This window comes from Cetorhinus maximus, chromosome 13 (genome assembly GCF_964194155.1).
Source record: "Cetorhinus maximus chromosome 13, sCetMax3.hap1.1, whole genome shotgun sequence".
Classification (NCBI taxonomy): Eukaryota; Metazoa; Chordata; class Chondrichthyes; order Lamniformes; family Cetorhinidae; genus Cetorhinus; species Cetorhinus maximus.
In genome coordinates, this window is record NC_135891.1 from 27092564 (window position 1) to 27110777 (window position 18214).

Consider the following 18214-nt stretch of genomic DNA (forward strand, 5'->3'; position numbering starts at 1 on the left):
AATCCTGGTGAAGCAATAATCCTGCAAATGATCAGTGCTTTTTGGCTGGAAGAATGGAGGAGCTGAATATTATCTAAGTGGTGAAAGACTGCAGAAAGCTGCAGCACAAAGAGATTTGGGGATCCTCATAGCTGAATCACAAAAGGCTAGCCTACAAGTTCAGCAGGTAATGGGGAAGGCAAATGGAATGTTGGCCTTTATTTTGCAGGGAATGGAGTATAAAAACAGGGAAGTCTTGCTAAAACTATAAAAAGCATTAGTTAGACCACACCTAGAATACTGTGAACAATTTTGGTCTCCTTATCTAAGGAAAGATATACTGGCATTGGAGACAGGGTTCACTAGGCTGATCTGGGTATGGAGGGATTTGCTTACGAGGTGAGGTTGAGTAGGTTGGAGTTTAGAAGAATGAGAGGCGACTTTATTGAAACATACAAGATTCTTAGGGGGCTTGACAGGGTAGATGCTGAGAGGTTGTTTCCCCTTGTAAGAGAGTCTAGGACCAGAGGGTATAATCCCAGAGCAAGGAGTCACCCATTTAAGACAGATGAGGAGGAATTTCTTCTTTCAGAGGGTAGTGAATCCGTGGAATTCTTTACCACAGAAGGCTGTAGAGGCTGGGTCATTAAGTATATTCAAGGCTGAGATGGACAGGTTTTTAATCAGTAAGGGAATCAAGGGTTATGGGGAAAAGGCAGGAAAGTGGAGTTGAGGATTATCAGATCAGCCATGATCTCATTGAATGGCGGAGCAGACTCGATCGGCCAAATGGCCTACTTCTGCTCCTACGTCTTATGGTCTTATTAAAGCATTTTCACCTTACAAATTCAAAATGAGGTTCCTTGTACTTTGGTTCCTTGCAGACCCAGTGGTAGGCTTACAGGCTTTGATGTTACATGCCTCTGCCCTACACTCCCAAAACTAACGTGGCTAAAGGCTGATAATTCACCTGAACCTGATGGGTTATATTCTAGGATATAAAAGAAAATATCTGCAGAGATAGTGGATACACTGGTAGTAATCTTCGAAGAATCCTTAGATTTTGGAAAAGTCCCAGAGGATTGGAAACTGCCAATGTAACACCCTTATTCAAAAAGGGACGGAGACAAAAACAGGTAACTGTAGGCCAGTTAGCTTAACATCTGTCATTGGGAAAATGTTGGAGTCTATTATAAAGGATGTAATAGCAGGGCATTTAGAAATGCATAATATAATCTAGCAGAGTCAGCATGGCTTCATGAAGGGGAAATCATGCTTGACGAATTTATCATAACTCTTTGAAGAGGTAACAAGCAGGATAGATAAAGGGGAACCGGTAGATGTAACATATTTGGATTTCCAAAAGGCTTTTGATAAGGTACCACACATAAGGCTACTTAATAAGATAAGGGCCCATGGTGTTGCGGGTAGTAGATTAGCATGGATAGTGGACTGGCCAACTAATCGAAAACAGAGTTGAGATGGGGGGTACTTTTCAAGATGGCAACCTGTAACTGGTGGAGTGCTACAGGGATCAGTGCTGGAGCCACAATTATTTACAATATCTATTTATGACTTGAATGAGGGAAATGAATGTACTATCACCAAGTTTGCAATGACACAAAAATAGGTGGGAAGACAAGTGGTGAGGATGACACAAAGAGTCTATAAAGGGATATAGACAGGTTAAGTGAGTGGGCAAAAATGTGGCAGATGGAATATAATGTGGAAAAATGAGGTTATGCACTTTGGCAGGAAGAATAGAGGATCTGAATATTATTTAAATGGGGAAAGACTGAAGAAAGCTGCAGCACAGAGGGATATGAGGGTCCTCATGCATGAATCCCAGAAAGCTAGCATACAGGTTCAAAAGATACTAGGTAAGGCAAATGGAATGTTGGCCTTTATTTCAAAGGGAATGGAGTATAAAAATAGGGAAGCCTTGCTAAAACTATACAAGGCAACAGTTAGACCACACCTAGAATACTGTGAACAATTTTGGTCCCCTTATCTAAGGAAAGATATACTGGCATTGGAGGCAACCCAGAGAAGGTTCACTAGGTCGAAACGGCATGGAGGGATTTCTTACGAGGAGAGGTTGAGTAGGTTGGGCCTGTACTCATTGGAGTTTAGAAGAATGAGAGGCGACCTTATTAACACATATAAGATTCATAGGTGGCTTGACAGGGTGGTTGCCGAGAGTTTTTTTCCCCTTGTGGGAGAGTCAAGGACCAGAGGGCATAATCTCAGAGTAAGGGGGTGCCCATTTAAAACAGAGATGAGGGGAATTTCTTCTCCTGAGGGTAGTGAATCTGTGGAATTCTTACCGCAGAGGGCTGTAGAGGCTGGGTCGTTAAGTATGTTCAAGGCTGAGATAGACAGATTTTTAATCGGTAAGGGAATCAAGGGTTATGGGTAAAAGGCAGGAAAGTGGGGTTGAGGGTTATTAGATCAGCCATGATCTCATTGAATGGCAGAGCAGACTTGATGGATCTAATAGCCTACTTCTGCTCCTACGTCTTATGGTCTTATGAGTTAAGGCACGGGCAGCAGAGTTTTGGATGGTCTCAAGTTTGCAGAGGATAGAATGTGGGAGACCACCCAGGAGTGCATTGGAATGGTCAAATCTAAAGGTAACAAAGGCACGAATGAAAGTTTCAGCAGTAGATGAGCTGAGGCAGGGACAAAGTTGGGTGATATTAGAGGTGGAAATAGATGGTCTTAGTGATGGTGCGAATATGTGTTCAGAACCTCATCCCAAGGTCAAATATGACACCAAGATTGTAAACAATTTTGTTTAGTCTCGGAAAATTGCCAGGAAATGTGATGGAGAGGAAAAACATAGGGACAAAGCTTGGGGCAGGGATTGAAAACAATGGCTTCAGTCTTCCTAATATTTAATTGGAGGAAATTTCTGCTCATCCAGTACAGGATATCATATAAGCAGCCTGATAATTTAGCAACAATGAAGGAGTCACGAGAGGTGTGGTGAGGCAGAGCTGGGGGTTGTCAGTGTAAATATGATAACTAATACTGTGTTTTCAGATGTTGTCACTGAAGGGCAGCAGGTAGATGAGAAATAGGAGAACATGCAAAATATATACATTTTCAACAAGTGCAACTACAAATTCTAATGCAAAAGGTGTACCCATGCAACATTTACACGTGACTGCTAAGATATCGCTAAGTATGTTACAACACACCATATGTTCCACTCAACTGCTACAATGTAACATTAATGACACACTACTGTACAGCTACAACATATACTATACAAACAATTTTAGCTGTAAATGTACAATGTATACAACAATAACTTGCATTTTAATAGCACCTTTAACATAAAATGCCTCAAGCCATTTCATAGGAACGTTATCAAACAGAATTTGACACTGAGATACGTGAGATATTAGAACTGGTGACTCAAGGATTGGCTGAAGAGGTAGGTTTCAAGCAGCGTCTTAAAGGAGAAGGAAGAGGTGGAGAGGTGCGGGGAGGGAATTCCAGCGGTGAGGGCGTAGGTAGCCGAAGGCAGGTTTGCCAATGGTGGAGTGATGAAATTCAGTGTGCTCAAGAGGCCAGATACATACATATATTATTTTATTAATAAATTCAGTTTGACTTCATCTTGTATGTGATTAAAGACCATCTTGTATTCATGGTTCCCACTAGAGTTGAGCTAAGATCTGTAGTGAAATAAATTTCCTTGCAGCTGTATCTACTCATTCCTTCTACCACCTAGTGGAGACAATGTGCTATTAACTGAAACAGGAAATATATTCAGAGTACTTGGCACAACTTTAGGAAATGTCTTGTTAAGATTTTTAGAAGTTTTCATGCCAAATGTGCCAGTGAAATGCTTTTAAATTTTGGCTAGAAGATACGAAACATTGTGGTTTGCATATGAAATTATGAAAAATTTATTGTATTTTTAACTATCCTTTGCCTTTTATAACAAGTTGAATTCCTCGCAGAGTCTACTTTTTGTATTCCAAACTAATTTTGACTGCACTTAGTCAATATACTGGATGATTATTTTCATGCTTTGATTCATTTCGCAGTATGATCGTTCTGAGAGGGAAAAGATCTCTGGGTTTGGGGGGGAGGGGAGGTGCGGTGGCGGTAGTGGAGAGGCAAGAGAGTGGCACTAAATCATAATGCTCATCCGGAGAGCCAGTGCTGACACAATGGGCCGAATGGCCTCCGTCTGCACCATAACAATTCTGTGATTCTGTAATACAAAACTCCCCGTATGAGCAAATGCCTGTCCTGTTCGAGTCCCATTATAGCCCATAAAGGAATTCAAGTCATATGATAAGGCCAATGATAAGTAGCAGTTCGTTGCAGTGTTTATAAAAATCAAGTTTGAAAGTAGTTTGAATTTTGACTGGATTTCAGGCTGAGTTGTGAGAATATCACAGAAATGACCTTGCTATGTCAAAGTATCAACTAATTTTCTCGCAGGGATTTGGAACGAAGACACTCGTATGAAATGCTTACAGGATTGTTTGAATTACTTCACTGTTCTTTTGCTTATTATTTTATTTTGCATATATATGAGTCAATCTGGGAAACTGTTATATGTAACCTCATGACAAATTATCTGCACTAGTTACAAAGAAAGCCTGGACATGGGTTATTGGCAATCATCTTGTGTTTAAAGAAAGCTGAGTGAATGATAAAAGAGGTCACAATTTCTGATGGCTATCTGGGATCATATTTGAAACTAATTTCTTTGGTGGCCTTGAGGATATGAGGACAGGTTTCCCTGTTAAAACAGAGACGATTTGAAAGGTTCTGTGAAAACATTTCCAGACCAGGAATATTACTTGGTGAAGTTAAGAAGAGCCCATATAATTTTAGGATTGAGGCTATGTTATCAGGGTAATGTAATTAGCATTGTAACTGAGAGGTGCACTTAAAAAAAGCAATGACAAGCAAATAACCATGCTACATTCTATGTAGGGTCTTTGTTCACCAAACAGTGTTACTTATTAAGAAAATCATTCAACGTTTCTAATTGATGGGAATTTTTTTTTTCTGTGTAGGTCAGTAAAGATGTGCAGCAACACTTCCTGGTCTCCTCCAACGAGAATTGTTGGAACTGGCTGAAAAGGAATTGTCTTGGCAGAACTAAAGGAGATTATTGTACGTGTGGAGCAAGTCATGCCAAAGGTAAATTCATCAGTTACTATTATAGATATATTTGACTTCTACAGAAATACAGAGAATATTCTTGAAATAACTTGTTTAATTTTCAATGAAAGTAGTTGATTTGTGCTGCATATAACTGGAAAGAGCTACTGAGATGAGGAGAATTTTTTTTACTCAGAGTGTTGTGAATCTTGGAACTCTGTACCCCAGCAGATTGTGGATGCTCCATCATTGAGTATATTCAACACTGAGATTGATAGGCTTTTGGTCTGTCAGGCAACCAAGGGATATGGGGAGGGGGCAGAGGATGAGCTACGATCATACTGAATGGAAGAGCAGGCTCGAGGGGCCGAACTCCTCCTCTGTTCTCATGCTTTTATGTAACATGATATCAAAGCGCTCAGGCATCCCGTTAGTTCTTTTAAGAGTATAGATTTCCTAGTATCTCAATAGACTGCAAGAATTATGAGAGTGTATGGTTGTCTCTCCAAGCTACCTAGCCTTCGTGGATGGCACCCCTACCTTTATCATCAACCAGTCACCCAACTGAGACAAATTATTTTTTTGTGTGTGTCTCCCTGTCGCTCCTTGTCTCCAGTGCTGAGTAATTCTGTTTCATTTTATTAACATTGTTGAGGGTCCTCTCTGCATTTTGAGAATGTGGTATAGTTCTTTCATACACTATGAAGGAATTGAAAGCCAAAACCTAGGAAAGTTGGTTATTAAGCATCAGATGGTTAATTTCTTTTCACAGGGCAGATTGAAATCTCTGTGTTTTTCCCTGTGCAGATCTCGTTGGGCCATGCATCTCCTGTGACTGAGAGAGAAGGCGTGCAATTGGCTCCCAGGCCTCTGCTGTTTCCAATTATAAGTGGTTGTTCAGAAGTGTAGAGCAGTGGCCTGGCTACATACTCTACCTCTTTTGGTAGATGCCAAGTTCAGGTCAGATACTTGACCACAGAGTTATGACTGATCGGGATAATTGTGCAGGGGTGAATTTCAACCTGTGTCCCTCCACTTCATGACGCCTCCACTACACTGTAAGTTTGGTTGTTATCCTCTCACCACATTGTAATTAAGACAAAAAATATTTTGTTAACTTAAGCACACATTCACTAACACTGAAGCTTTGCATTTTCCTTGATAAAGGCACAGGTTCACTTACAACGATTCATGCCAGCGGCCATGGAACGGTAAGCAGTATAGAACCACTAAGGATTACCCGGAATCTACACTCCATAGCAATCCTGTGCAGCACATTCTTAGAAGAATACTCCAGGATAAGGTTGCATTATGGTTTTAGATGTAGAGTTATATTTTGTAGCCAAGTACCAAAAGGTAAGGCCATCATAGACTTAACGTGGAATATTCCATTAAAACTGCAGTAGCCATCACTAACAAGGTGGCCACACAAGTTGTACCCACTTTTAAAGGTTCTCAAAAGAGAGAATGGGCTAAGTTTCAAAATGGAAACAAAAAGAAAGAATTGCATTTATACAGCGCTTTTCACATCCTCCGAATGTCCCAAAGCACTTTGCAGCCAATGAAGTATTTTGGAAGTGTGGTCACTGTTGTAATGTAGGAAACACAGCACCGAGTTAGCCACAGCAAGGCCCCACAAATAGTCATGTGATAATGTCCAGATAATCTGTTTTTGTGATATTGGTTGAGGGATGAATATTGGCCAGGACACCAGCGAGAAGTCCCCTGCTCTTCTTTGATTGGGATCTTTCATGTTCACCTGAGAGAGCAGAAAGGACCTTGGTTTAACATCATATCCTGAAGACTGCACCTCCAGCAATGCATTAATCCCTCAGTACTGCACTGGAGTGTCAGCCTAGATTTTTGTGTTCAAGTCTCTGGAATGGGGATTGAATCCACAACTTTGTCTTGGGTGAGAGTGCTACTAACTAAGCTATGGCTGACACATAAAATAATGTAAGAAGACATAATAGAGTCCAAGGAAATGATGGTAGTATTGTATAAGTAAACAAACTGGGTCATGAAACATTGTTTTTCCTAATAAGAGGATATGTGAATTGGATATGTGTGAATTTTATTTGGGATCAGTTATTAGTAAAACATAGGACCCAGGGTGCAAATAATCAAAGATGCAATTAGTTCAAGAAATACAACTGAGTGAAGTGTTTTGACATTTTGGTTTAGTTGAGAGAGAAGGGAATCCTATAACATCACATATGCCCTCTGGTGCTTTGGGAGACGCAATGTATGCACTCTAGCCTCATTAAACGTGATTCATTGTTTTGTATTAGCTATTTGCAGCATACAAAATCTTCCTTCCTCCCATGTGTCTTTTTACTTAAAGTACTTTCCCTTCGCCCCTTTTTTTTGTTGAGTTCCCATTTTCTCTTTCCCTAACTGAGAAAGGGAAGTAGGTGACCTGATTGTAGGTATCCATCGTCATTATTCTATCACTGCCAAAGGATGTACTAGTTTACTGTGGGTTGGCTTTTCCTCTTGGTACCCTCCAGAGTCTATCTTTGTGCAAGGAACTCAGCCATGTTCTGTGAGTCCCATGTTTCTCAGCTACAATTGCAATTGTATCATTGGGAAGACCCTCCAACCTGCTGATATTTAGATCAATACATATAGCATGTTCAGCATTTGGTCACTTCTCTTCTTTAAGTTGCACTGAATATCAATGGGCAATTATATCAATTAATGTGCTTTTTTTTGCACGTGGAATATGTATTCACCAACTTGTTACAACAACATTCCTTTGATTGCCAATTCCTGTGTAACACCCTGCAATCACAAGTGATCGCAGTCAGCTTTTAGTCTAAACTAGGCAGATTTATTCTACCACTCTTAACTGGGTCATTCTTCTCATCTGATTGATGACCATGCCCAAGTTTAACTTCCTTAACAATGGCAGTAGACAAGAGACACATAATTTGAAACAACAACAACTTAGAGTTATATGGCACCTTTAACATTGAAGCACCCTTAGGAGGCTTTCTCAGGAGAATTATCAAGCAAAATTTGACACCAAGCCACATAAGCAGGTGTTAGGACAGGTGATGAAAGCTTTGTCAAAGAGAGAGGTGGAGAAGCTTAGGAGGCAAGGGCATAGACAGCTGAAAGCAAGGCCGCCATTGGTGGAGCAGTTAAAATCAGATATGCATACGAGGCCAGAATTGGAGGAGCAAAAACCTTTCGGAGCGTTGTACAGCTAATTGAGGTTACAGGCACCATTCCTTCTAATTGTGTTTTGGAGCGTGCGGGTGATCTCTAAGCCCATTTAAATTTTGTGCATGGCTGTGCACAAGAGATAACTTAAAGGGAGTGAATTATACACAGACTGTATGGGAGCTTTAAGATTGTGACTGTGCAGCTTGCAGGGAATGTTGGTTGCAGGGTTAAGAAGTGAGTGAAGCAATGAAATAATTTGAAAATAAGAGTAAGAATTTTTAAATGTAGGCATTTCTGGACCGGGAGCCATTGTGGGTGAAAGAGCACAGGAGTGATGGGCGAACAGGACCCAGGCAGCAGGGTTTTGGACAAATTCAATTTTATCTTTAAGGTGGATAGGGTGGACAGAGTAGATAGTCAGAAGCTTTTTCCCAGGGTGGAAGAGTCAATTACTAGGGGACATAGATTTAAGGTGAGAGGAGAAAACTATAGAGGAGATGTGCAGGGCAAGTTTTTTACGCAGAGGGTAGTGAGTGTCTGGAATTCACTGCCAGAGGAGGTGGTGGAGGCAGGTACAATAGTGGTGTTTAAGAGGCAGCTTGACAAATACATGAATAGGATGGGAATAAAGGGATACGGACCCCGAAGTGCAAAATGTTTTAGTTGACAGGCAATATGATCGGCATAGGCTTGGAGGGCTGAAGGGCCTGTTCCTGTGCTGTACTTTTCTTTGTTCTTAATCAAGCTGGCTGCTTCCGTAACTTCCGAGCTGCACAGCATTGGGGGGAGTGGCGGCGGGGGTGGAGTGTGGGGAGCACCCCAAAGATGCACTGGGTAGTCCCCCTCGTAACTTCACAGGTAAGGGTACATGCGGCAATTGTTCAGAAGCGCAAACTTCCTCTGAGCAGTTGCCCTGCTCTGGAAACCATCCAAAAATGCAATTTAAATTGCAAACTTCGGATGGCTCTGTCCGTGTTACAGTTACCCACAGAAATTTGTAAGAATTAAAACCTCTTAGAACCATAGAAAAGTTACTGCACAGAAGGAGGCCATTCTGCCCATCTTGTCCATGCCAGCCCGAGGACACCCAGGTGCCCTTTCTAATCCCAACTCCCTGCACCTGGCCCATAGCCCTGCAGCTTACAGCACTTTAGGTGCAGATCCAGGTACTTTTTAAAAGAGTTTAAAGTTTCTGCCTCTACCACCAACTCGGGCAGCGAATTCCAGACACCCACTACCCTCTGCGTAAAAAAGTTCTTCCTCATGTTCCCCCTACACCTTCTGCCACTTATCTTGAATCTATGTCCCCTGGTTCTAGAATTCTCCATCAAGAGAAACAATTTTATCCTGTCCACTCTATCTATTCCCCTCATAATTTTGTACACCTCAATCAAGTCATCTCTCAGCCTTCTTTGTTCCAAGGAAAATAACCCCAACCTATCCAATCTCTCCTCGTAGCTACACTTTTCTAACCCTGGCAACATTCTTGTAAACCTCCTCTGCACTCTCTCCAGAGCTATTACGCCCTTCCTGTAATGTGGTGACCAGAACTGCACACAATACTCCAGTTGTGGCCTCACCAGTGTTTTATACAATTCCAACATTATATCCTTACTTTTATATTCTATACCTCTGCCAATGAAGGAGAGCATTCCATATGCCTTCTTTACAAACTTGTCTACTTGAACTGCTGCCTTCAGGGACCCTTGTACTTGTACGCCAAGATCTCTCACTTCATCTACCCCTCTTAGTATATTCCCATTTATTTTGTAATCCCTGTAGCTTTTTGACCTCCCTAAATGTATGACCTCACACTTCTCTATGTTAAAATCCATCTGCCACTTTACCGTCCACTCCACCAACCCATCTATATCATTTTGGAGATTATGGCTATCCTCTACACTATCCACTACTCGGCCAATCTTTGTGTCATCTGCAAATTTCCCAATCGTGCCCCCCACCTTCACGTCCAAATTGTTAATATATAACACAAACAGCAAGGGTCCCAACACAGAGTCCTGTGGAACACCACTTGAGACAACTTTCCATTCACAACAGCATCCATCGACCATTACCCTTTGTTTCCTGTTACAAAACCAACCTTTTATCCAGTTTGCCACATTACCCTGAATCCCATGGGCTTTTACTTTCCTGACCAATCTGTCACATGGGACCTTGTCAAATGCCTTGCTAAAATCCATGTGCACAACATCCACTGCACTACCTTCATCAACCCTTCTTGTCACTTCCTCAAGGAATTCAATCAAATTTGTGAGGCAAGACCTTCCTTTAACAAATCCATGCTGACCATCCCTGACTAGTCCATGCCTTTCCACATGACGGTTAATCCTATCTCTCAGGATTGATTCTACTAATTTGCTGACCACCGATGTAAGACTAACTGGCCTTTAATTGTTTGGCATTTCCTTTGATCCCTTTTTAAACAATGGAACTACGTTTGCATTTCTTCAGTCCTCCGGTACCTCCCCTGTATCTAATGAAGATTGGAAAATCATCCTCAGAGCATCTGCTCTCTCCTCCCTGACTTCCTTCAGCAGCCTCGGAAACAATTCATCTGGCCCTGGTGACTTATCAACTTTCAAGAATTTCAACCCTTCGAGTACTTCCTCTCTCTTTATGACTATTCATAATATCTCAGTGTTCCTCCTGGGCTACTATATCTACATCCTCCCTTTCCTTTGTAAACACGGAGACAAAATATTCATTCAAAACCCTTCCCACAGCCTCTGCATCTACACACAAGTTTCCATATTCATCTCTGATAGGTCCCACTTTTTCCTTAACTAACCTTTTAGCATTAATGTATTGGTAAAACATCTTTGGGTTATCTTTAACTTTACATGCTAATCTTTTTTCATGCCCTCTCTTTGATTTCCTTTTTTAATTCGTCCCTGCACTTCCTATATTCGTCTAGGCTATCTGCAGTGCTTAGTTCTTTGTGCCTTTCGTACGCTTTCTTTTTCTGTTTGATCTTCTCCTGTATTCCTCTAGACAACCAGGGAGGTCTAGATTTGGCAGTACCACTCTTATTTTTGTAGGGGACATGTCTACTTTGTACAATTAGGATCTTGCTTTTTAGTGCTTCCCACTGGTTTTCCACTGTTTTATCCTCCAGCCGTGCTGTCCAGTCCACCTCAGCCAAGTCCCTTCTCATTTCTGCAAAATTTGCCTTCCCCCAGTTCAAGACTTTTACTCCGGCCTTATCTCTGCCCTTTTCCATTGTAATGCTAAATCTGACTGAATTGTGATCACTATCCCCGGTATTGTCGCCAACTATCACTTCACCCACTTGCCCTTCTTTGTTCCCCAAGACTAGGTCTAGAATTGCATCTCCTCTCGTTGGGTTTGTCACTAACTGGTTGAAAAAAATTTCCTGGACACACTGCATGAATTTTTCTCCCTCAGTGCCCCTTATATTGTTTGAATCCCAGTTGATATTAGGATAGTTGAAGTCTCCTACTATTATTGCCCTTCTCAAGCAGAAATTTGCCTACATATTTGTTCTTCTAACTCCCTTTCACTATTTGGGGGCCTGTAGTATACTCCCAGTAGTGTGATTGCCCCTTTTTTATTTCTAAGCTCAATCCATAAAGCCTCGTTTGTTGACCCATTTAGTATATCATCCCTTCTCACAACTGGAATTGATTCTTTAACCATTAGTGGTACCCCCCTCTCCTTTTTTATCTCCTACTCTATCGTGTCTGAAGACTCTATAACCAGGGATGTTTAGCTGCCAGTTTTGTCCCTCCTTTAGCCAGGTCTCTGTTATAGCAATGATATCCTGCTGCCATGTGTCTACCTGTGCCCTTAACTCATCCACCTTGTTTGTAATACTCCTTGCATTGAAGTATAAACAGTTTAACCCCATCAATTTCCCATGCAGGACACTTTGTAAATTGCTTCTCCTGTAACTCTATGTCTATCACAACGTCCCTAGCTAATGTTCTATACCTCCATTTATCTGATCTGAATCTGACCTATCTGATCCTACTCCTGGGATCCCATCCCCCTGCCACACTATTTTAAATACTCCCCAACAGAACCAGCAAAAGCCCCCGCAAAGACACTGGTCCCAGCTCTGCCTGGGTGCAGCCCGATCGGTTTATACAGGTCCCACCTTCCCCAGAACCGGTCCTAGTGCCTCAAGAATCTGAATCCCTCCCAGCTTTACCATCTCTCCAGTCACGTGTTCATTTGGTCTATCCTCTTATTCCTGCTCTCGCTAGCACGTGGAACTGGGAGTAATCCTGATTTTACTACATTTGAGGTCCTGCATTTTAATTTATCTCCTAACTCCCTGTACTGAGCTTGCAGGTCCTCATCCCTTAGTTTACCTATGTCGTTGGTACCAATGTGTACCACTACCACTGGCTGCTTACCTTCTCCCCAGAATGTCCTGCAGCCGCTCCGTGACATCCCGGACCCTGGCACCAGGGAGGCAACATACCATCCTTGATTCACGTTTGCGGCCACAGAAGCGTCTGTCTGTGCCCCTAACTATTGAATCCCCTATCACTATAGCCCTGCCACTTGTTTTCCTCCCGCCCCTCTGAGCAGCAGAGCCACCCACAGTGCCATGAACTTGGCTTTTGGTGCTTTCCCCTGAGAGGCCATCCCCCCCCCCAACAGTATCCAAAGCAGTATATCTGTTAGAGAGGGGGATAAGTTCTGGGTAGCTATTGTACAGACCCAGACCAATCTCCCCCATGGGACTCCTCCCAACACCCCGCCCCCCGAAGACTCGCATCCCCCGACCCAACCCTTCCCCCCCGACTTGACCTAATCCAACCCAGTCCCACAGGCCAGACATTACCACTGGCCGACCCAGCGCCACCACCCCCACCCCCCTGCAGGCCAAATCCTATCCACTTACCTTAGAGACTTACCTTCCTTTCAGGCCTGTTAATTTCAGTGGGACCTTTAACTTAACCTGATTTACAGCAGCTAGTGAAAAGGTAACATGTCCGTCTTCAATCTGACTCTGCTGGACTGCAATGCTGGGCCTCTAAGACAGCTGCACTGCCTGGATCTTGTCCAGCCTGAGTCAGAAGGTCAGGCGAGACAGGCACGGAAGAAATTTTGATGTAAGTAGTTGGGCATGGAGTGGCATTCTGATGCTGATGGGCACAGCGTGTCAATCTGACGCTGATTGCCACTCCAAGGAAGTTACGGCCCTAAGTGTTTTTGGAGCTGCGCTCATCCACACAAATGGCGAGAATTCTATCACACCCCTGACATGTGGACAAGCACTGGGGAGTCAGGAAATCAATTGCTCACCACGGAATTCCCAACCTCTGACCTGTTTGTGTAGCCACAGTACTTTTGTGGCTGGTCCAGTTGTTTCTGGTCAATGTAGATAGCGAGGAGTTTCAGTGATGGTGATGCCATTGAAGACTGAAGGGAAATGCTGAGTTTTATTTTATCTTCTTGCAGACCATCGTTCTCTGGCACTTGTCTGGCACAAATATTGCTCGTCACTATCAGCCCCAGCTTGATTGTTCTCGAGGTCTTGTTGCATGCCCTTCAAGATTTGGTTAACTCAGGCATTAGTGGTACTATTGGGCCACTTTTGGTGATGGTCATTGAAGTTTATATCCAAGGTGCATTCTGTGCCCTTGCTACACTCAGTGTTTCTTTGAAATGGTGTTCAATGTGGAGAACTATCGATTCATCAGTGTTGGGGGGGGATGGGGTGCTGATGGATGGTAATCAGGAGGTTTCCTTGTCACATTTCATCTAATATCATGCGATTTCTGGAGACAAAGTTGAGGACTCCCAAGGCCGCTCCTCCTTGACTGGTGACTGTGCCACAGCTCTGATGGATTTGCCCAGATTGTAAAATTAATACCTTTAATTTACATTTCCTGTCTGTCATATGCCGTCTTCTGTGTCACATTTCCAATAAAAATATGAAAAATTGGGGGAACTCTGTCAGAGTGAAACTTTCCAAAGACAGAATGTCTGCAACCTCTTTCTTGACATCTGTATGAACTCACATAATGTTTCCTTAACATTAGTTTGTAACTTTAATGGTACACACCAACAACTTGTATGGTTTAAAGTTCCTAAACTTATAAATCAGTTCATGGTCTCATTTGATGTATATAGAAAGAAAGCATCCCAAATTCCTTTCACTTAACAGAAGGCAATGGCGTAGTGGTACTGTCACTGGACTGGTAATCCCGAAACCTAGGGATAATGCTCTGGGGACCTGGGTTCGAATTTGAATCCAATAGAAATCTGGAATTAAAAAGTCTAATGGTGACCATGGGACCATTGCTGATTGTCATAAAAACCTATCTGGTTCGCTAATGTCCATTAGGAGTGGAAATCTGCTGTCCTTACCTGGTCTGACCTACATGTGACTCCAGACCCACAACAATGTGGTTGACTCTTAAATCCCCCTGAACAAGGGCAATTGGGGATGGGCAATAAATGCTGGCTGAGTCAGCGACGCCCACATCCCATGAACGAATGAAAAAAAAACTTAGAGCTTGAAGCCTACTAATAACTTACTGACCTCCAGTTGATCTCACCAACTTATAAAACTTAAGTTACCTGGATTCCCAACAGGGAGTATCTGGGCAGTGGCAGGTTAACAATTAAGTATCACAACTGTACTCCAGACTACCAATCAACAATGTCATAGATCTGTTGATGATTAATAAAACATTGTAATGGCTGCTACCTTTGACACCCTAATGAGAGCAATTTCTTTGTGTGCTATAAAATTACTCTAATACTTGATTAATGATTTGTACAAGCACGAATCTCAGCACTGTGCTCTCAACCCAAAGAGGTGGGTTGTTATGAAGTCCTGGTTTAAAGCCAACATGTTAAGACATGGTATACGCGACAGCAAAAGATTCAGACAGTCAAGAAAGTAATATTATAAAAAAGCATTCAAGGGAAGGCATGCTGAAGTTGCTCATTGATGAATTGATAGGAGTTGTGTGCTGTCTAGAATTATCCCCATGGGTTATTTTCCGTTCCATCTTGATCAATGAAGGAGTATCCTCACAGTCATGGAAAGAGAAAAGATTTATGAGAATGGTACCAGGGACGAGGGACTTTAGCTATCTGGAGAAGGACAGGAGGTGCTGTCCTTAGAGCAGGGCAGGTTAAAATAAGAATTAATAGAGTTGTTCAAAATCATGAATAGGGTTAATAAAGAGAAACTATTTATCCAGCAGAAGTATTGGTAACCAGAGGACACTGATTTGTTGTAATTGGCAAAAAAAACCCCAGAGGCGACAGAAGGAAACGTTTGTTTCCCACAACGAGATGTTATGATCTGGAATACACTGCCTGAAAAGGGTGATGGCAGCAAATTCAATTGTAACATTCAACAAATAATGAAACAGATACTTAAAGGGAAAAAGTTGACAGGGCAAGGGAATTAATTGGATAGCTCCACCAAAAAGCTGGCACAGGCAAGGGATGAAGGTTAGAACCTTGAAAGCCAATTCTGCTGAGGTCATTCTCATTTCCTAGCAACCAATTCTATAGTAATATCGCTGATGCTCTTGTAACAAGTTTACTGTTATTCTAAGGATTAGTGTGTTAAAAAAAAAAGCTGGGGAGTTAAAAAGGAATAGCAATATTTTTTTAAAGGAAGACAAAAGCTTTCAAAGCTTTAAACTAGCACTGAAGTTGCTGGAGTCCTGTAGCTCATGTTGAGAGCAGCAACAAACTCACATTTTTGTGAGTCTATAATTCTGCCATTAGCATAAGAGCAATCTTTTAGTGATTGGTTTATAATGAATAGTTTAGATCAAAAAATCTTTAACTTTGCACAAAGAACAATACAATATCTCAAAAAGTAAGATTAAATGTCAGTAATATTTCAGCACCACATCCAAAAAAAGTGAAGTTCAGAAATTTGTTCAGTATATTAAAAAGGAAGGACTTGCATTTCTATAACTCCTTAACATCTTTAAACACTTTGTATGCACTTGATTCCTTTGAAATGCAATGACTGTTACGTAGGCAAATACAGTAGCTGCTAAACGTATCCCACAAACAACAATGAGACGGGTGATCAGTTGACTTGTTTTTTGTGGTGTTGGTTGGGGGAGGAATGTTAACCAGAATACCAGGAGGACTTTCTGCTCTTCTTTGAATAGTGACATGGCACCCCTCTCATCTGAAAGGTGGCACCTTTGGAAAAACAGCGCTTCCTCATGTACTGCATTGTTTGCCTGGATTATGAGCTAAAGGTTAGATCCTAGTCTTCTATCAGTGGAAAGGTGTTTGATGTCTTTTGTTCATTGTTTTGCAACAACTTTAATTTTACTTTAGTGGAGCATTTTTATCCTTCAAAATACTGATAGAACAATTTTGTTCAAAGAATCTGAGATTTCAGTTTGCAAAGATTAGAACAAAGGCATTCTTTTAGATTAAATTATTTAAGTTTCCAGTGTGCACTTTACTTATGTTTTTATTTCACTTCCCTTTTGTTTAGATAGTTTCCATGGTTTTTTTGATTTCCAACCAAAAGGGTATGCAGACAACAGTGTATAATCAAGCTCTTAACGGTATCACTATGCCAGTGTAACTATCGGAAATGTAGAAAAGGCCAAGTTGACTTGACTTGCTCTCAAATATTCCTTGTCTCAAATTTTAGTTTTCCCTTGTGCAGAGACACCTACCTGCCCTCTTTCTGATGTTTCAGCATGGTTTTATTCATTGCACATAATGGAACCAATTCCTAAAACTTCTGGATAGAGTATATTGGCTCACAAAGTAGTGTGCCACCAGCCCAACCTTTGGTGTATGTTCTTGATGAGTTAAGTTGAATGAATGTTAAGTGAAGATGGCTTTTACAAAGTCTGGTGTGCGTGTACCTATATTTGAGGACTAGTATTGTATGATTTTCAGTTTTAGATATGCATAATTTTTATTTTGTATAAAAAGAATTGTCTTTGCTAGAAAATATGTTTCTTCATGAAAATAAAATGGGAGCCTGAACATTTTACATTATCTTTGGTCATAGCTAGCCAATAAATGAAGGTACACACCTATAATGATTTTCATGTTTAGAAATGTTAATCTTTGTATTTAATTTGACTTTTAGGCCTAAAATTTCTCTACTCCTCACATATTGCTGAAGCAGCCTTAAACTCTGGATGCAACAGGTATCTATCAACTGGAAGTGATCATAATACACAGGCTGAAAACACAGGAAATACACTTGGTAGTGAGAAGGTGGGTAAAGCCCCATTTTTCTAGGAACTTGGCCTGTAAGGCTGCAATGGCAGCTGTTGCCACTGATGACCTAAGTCAAATCACAATAACAAAACAGAAGGAAGATACGCAGAAGGTTTTAGAAGCCAAATGGAAAGGGAAGGAGTCAAAGCCAAGGAGAACCCTTGAGTGCCTGATCTGCGGAGCATTCTTCAGCAGTGTTGACAAACTTAAAGTCCATTCATACTCTCACACAGGAGAGAGGCCCTACACGTGCTCACACCCGGAGTGCACTAAAGCCTTTGTGTCCAAGTATAAACTTCTCAGGTATGGGAAGCTGAATGGGAAAAGTGCCCTAAAACCTGTTTATCAAATGTATTTAATCCTTTGAGGACGCAGCTTTCTATGCTAATTGTTCATCTTCTTTAGATTTTGAATGGTTTTGGAAGAAATATTGTAAACAAATTGCAAAACTTAATTGCAATAATGTCAAGTAATAGCAGTACTTACTGTATTTTCTGAATAACCTCAAACATGACTTATTTTTAAAGAATTGTTTCAGAAATGCCACTGCAGTCCTCAAAGGGTTAACTTAATATCTACACCTCCTTCAGGCTTAATGAGGATTCTTGCAAGCCATCTGCTAAAGACCACTCCACTTCTGACCATTGCCTGCTCCAGTGATTTCCTGCATAAAGTGATGTCACACAATACAGCAAGG

The 18214-nt window shown here is 41.5% G+C and overlaps 1 protein-coding gene across 8 annotated transcripts in view; it reads left to right on the forward strand.

Annotated features, from left to right (window-relative positions):
- plagl2 (pleiomorphic adenoma gene-like 2) overlaps nt 1-18214 on the forward strand; it is a 147594-nt gene that overhangs the window by 108095 nt on the left and 21285 nt on the right. For 2 of the 8 annotated variants that reach the window (XM_078555154.1, XM_078555150.1), the window contains 3 exons: nt 5028-5154; nt 5923-6173; nt 17384-17820. In XM_078555154.1, the coding sequence (XP_078411280.1) occupies nt 17561-17820 (260 nt within the window). In that variant the 5' untranslated portion in view covers nt 5028-5154; nt 5923-6173; nt 17384-17560. Of the gene's footprint in view, nt 1-5027; nt 5155-5922; nt 6174-6282; nt 6327-16433; nt 16527-17383; nt 17821-18214 lie in introns of all 8 variants that reach the window. The other 6 variants (XM_078555152.1, XM_078555151.1, XM_078555153.1 and 3 more) reach the window with 6 other exon arrangements.